Source organism: Rhinopithecus bieti, unplaced genomic scaffold (genome assembly GCF_001698545.2).
Source record: "Rhinopithecus bieti isolate Rb0 unplaced genomic scaffold, ASM169854v2 scaffold_1467, whole genome shotgun sequence".
Classification (NCBI taxonomy): Eukaryota; Metazoa; Chordata; class Mammalia; order Primates; family Cercopithecidae; genus Rhinopithecus; species Rhinopithecus bieti.
The window spans coordinates 376,771-380,420 of record NW_016803692.1 but is presented as its reverse complement, the minus strand read 5'-3'; the positions used below and the strand labels follow the sequence as shown (position 1 = coordinate 380,420).

The window sequence follows — 3,650 nt, the reverse complement described above, 5'->3', positions numbered from 1 at the left end:
TTTAGTTTTGAAAATGTTTTATTCAAGAATTACATAATTTCAAATATCTTCCAAAATACAGTTTCCTAGATTGCTACAAAAGAAATTTGATAAATTTAAATCATTAAATATGTTTCACTAGTATATACATACAGAATGCCAAGCAATAGTATTCAGCCCTGGAATGCGTACCATGTCTTTTGTTTTTCCTCATGAAAGGCTCAACCCAGCATTTTGTATAGGCTATGTACAACAGGCAAAGTTCTGTATTCAAGAATTTGACATTAGCTGCCTCAATTTATAGCTGTGGTAGTTTGTCCACTGGGGTGTCAAATTTGAAGTCTGTAGGAAACAGATCCGGGGCTCGAGGATAGATAAGTCTATAGGACTGTCTGATTGTAACATCAGCAACACCAGCAATATCGCCAATTTCTAAAAGACAAAAATCAAAACATTAACCATCATTTCCATCCTACCTCCTTTCCATTACCTGCATTGTGAGATATGATTATATAGGATAAAGCGCCAAACTTAAAAACAAAACCAGAAGTGATTTCTAAAAACTGATAATGGAAATACATACTAAAAGGTAGAGAGCAGCAGCCAGGCCAGACGCAGTGGCTCACGCCTGTAATCCCAGCACCTGGGGAGGCCGAGTTGGGCAGATCACTAGGTCAGGAGATCGAGACCAGCCTGGCCAACATGGTGAAACCCCATCTCTACTAAAAATACAAAAAATTAGCTGGGCGAGGTGGCGGGCGCCTGTAGTCCCAGCTACTCAGGAGGCTGAGGCAGGAGAATTGCTTGAACCCGGGAGGAGGAGGGTACAGTCAGCCGAGATCGCGCTACTGCACTCCAGCCTGGTGACAGAGCAAGATTCCATCTCTAAATAAATAAATAAATGATGTTTAAAAATCCATTTTAATAAAGCATTCATAATGCTTAACCAAATATTGACTCAAAAAAAAAAAGCGGGAGCTAAAGTCAGTAACCAACAACAATAAAAATCATAGCAGTAGTTACTACTTTACAGAGCTGTCAATGTTTTAAAGGGTTTAACTAATATAAAATATATGAATAGTGTTCAGGACTTAGTATTAGGAGTGTTATCTTATACTGGGTATCATATTTACAACTGACTGCTCCTTTTTCTTTATAAATCTTTCTGATGATCACAAAGTACTCCACAAATACATTCTTGTAAAGAAATTCACTTTTTATTTCTGTTTGAAAGCTCCCATGCAAAATCTCCCCTAGCTAACTTGTTAAGAGGTTCCTATTAAAAACAAAATGTGACACTGTAAATACTGTTCTACAGTCTTTTTTTCTACTTAATACATCGAGGTCAAACAGCTACTTATAGCATACGGAGATGTTTTTCACTGATACAAGCACATAAGCAAATATTTTTAGCTCAAACGAACATTTCTAGTCTATTACAAAATCCTAATAGATCCACTTTTACCCTTTAAAGTCACTGTCCCTTTTTTCCTTTCAAAGTCATTAAAAGAAATACCAAAGGACTGCCACTACAATATTTGGTTAAGTATTATGAATGCTTTATTAAAATGGATTTTTAAACATCACTTATTTATTTAAAGATGGAACCTTGCTCTGTCACCCAGGCTGGAGTGCAATGGCAAGATCTTGGCTCACTACAACCTCTGCCTCCCCGGTTCAAGCGATTCTCCTGTCTCAGTCTCCTGAGTAGCTGAGGCACCTGCCACCACATCCAGCTAATTTCTGTATTTTTAGTAGAGGCGGGGTTTCACCATGCTCCCCAGGCTGGTCTCAAACTTGTCACCTCAGGTGATCCACCTGCCTCAGCCTCCGAAAGTGCTGGGATTACAGGCATGAGCCACCATGCCTGGCCTAAACATCTTTTAATACAAACTCATTTTATCACCTTTTCACAGCTGATTCAAATCAAGTGAGGTTTTAGTGATTTTCACTGTGAATGCCTGCCATCACTGTACAATTAGCTAATTTACATTATTCTACATCTAAATACCAATAAATGGCAACTATTTGAATGTCAACTGCCTGCTGTGAAGGGAAGAGAAGGACCTTACATTTGAAGACTTTTCATATAAAGCTAAAAAGCAGAAAGCACCAAGATTAATGTTTCCATGTTGTTCATTAGAATAAACGTTACAACTAGAAATGTACACCTCAAGGACAAACTGCCTAACTGCAACTTCTCAATTTTACTAAAAGACTCAAAATTTCCTTAAAACGTAAGTGAAGGCCAAAGGGAATGGATAATGGCTCCTTTAAATAACTAATGATTGGCTTCCTTTTTCTAATTATTCCTATCATTTATTATTTTTTCAACATACAGCCTAAGCTGAAGGCTGTTGTGAATAGAGTATTATAAAGTTATGGAGGCCAGTAATTCACTAACTCACTTTCTGTTTTTGTTTTTTGAGACAGTCCTGTTCTGTCTCCCAGGCTGGAGTACAGTGGTGCAATCTAGGCTCACAGCAACCTCTGCCTCCCAGGTTCAAGAGATTCTCATGTCTCAGCCTCCCAAGTAGCCGGGACTACAGGTGTGCACTACCATGCTGGGCTGATTTTTGTATTTTTAGTAGAGACAGGGTTTTGCCATGTTGGCCAGGGTGGTCTTGAACTCCTGGCCTCAAGCAATCCACTCACCTTGGCCTCCCAAAGTGCTGGGATTACATGTGTGAGCCACCACGCCCTGCCACCTTTTTTTTTTTTTGAAAAAGAGCCTCACTCCATCAACCCAGGCTGGAGGGCAGTGGCATGATCTCAGCTCACTATAACCTCTGCCTCCTGGGTTCAAGTGATTCTCCCGCCTCAGCCTCCCTACTAGATGGGATTACAGATGTGTGCCACCACACCTAATTTTTTTGTATTTTTAGTAGAGACAGGGTTTTGCCATGTTGGCCAGGAGGCTGGTCACCACACCTAGTTTATGAATTTCTTTACACGCATTTGTTTATGAATAACTTCTATAATCCTCAAAGATTTAGAAAGGAGTAGTCACTTCTAAATTTAAAAGGGAGTTAGTTGGCCACGCGTGGTGGCTTGTGCCTATAATCCCAGCGCACTGGGAGGTGGAGGCAGGCGAATCACATAAGGCGGCCAGGAGTTCGAGACAAGCCTGCCCAACATGGTGAAACCCAATCTCTACTAAAAATACAAATATTAGCTGGGCGTGGTGGCATGTGGCTGTAGTCCCAGTTACTCAGAAAGCTAAGGCACGAGAATAGCTTAAACCCAGGAGGTGGAGGTTGCAGTGAGCTGAGAATGCGCCACTGCATTCCAGCCTGGGCAACAGAGGGAGACTGTTTCAAAAAAAACGGAAAAAGGAAAAAGGAAAAGAAATTCACTTAATACTTCCGGTGAAAGTTTTCCTACAACACTAAATTTAAACATGGTTTTAGAAAGTTGAACCACTAGGCCGGGCGCGGTGGCTCAAGCCTGTAATCCCAGCACTTTGGGAGGCCGAGGCGGGTGGATCACAAGGTCAGGAGATCGAGACCATCCTGGCTAACATGGTGAAACCCCATCTCTACTGAAAAATACAAAAAAAAACTAGCCGGGCGAGGTGGCGGGCGCCTGTAGTCCCAGCTACTCGGGAGGCTGAGGCAGGAGAATGGTGTGAACCCGGGAGGCGGAGCTTGCAGTGAGCTGAGATCTGGCCA

General features: G+C 41.6%; 1 protein-coding gene across 1 annotated transcript in view; it reads right to left on the bottom strand.

Annotated features, from left to right (window-relative positions):
- The window catches only part of GTF2B (general transcription factor IIB), a 40,884-nt gene continuing 37,234 nt past the window's right edge, over positions 1-3,650 (bottom strand). The window contains exon 6 of the mRNA XM_017850885.1: positions 1-411. Coding sequence (XP_017706374.1) covers positions 278-411 — 134 coding nt within the window. The 3' untranslated portion in view covers positions 1-277. The remainder of the gene's footprint in view (positions 412-3,650) is intronic.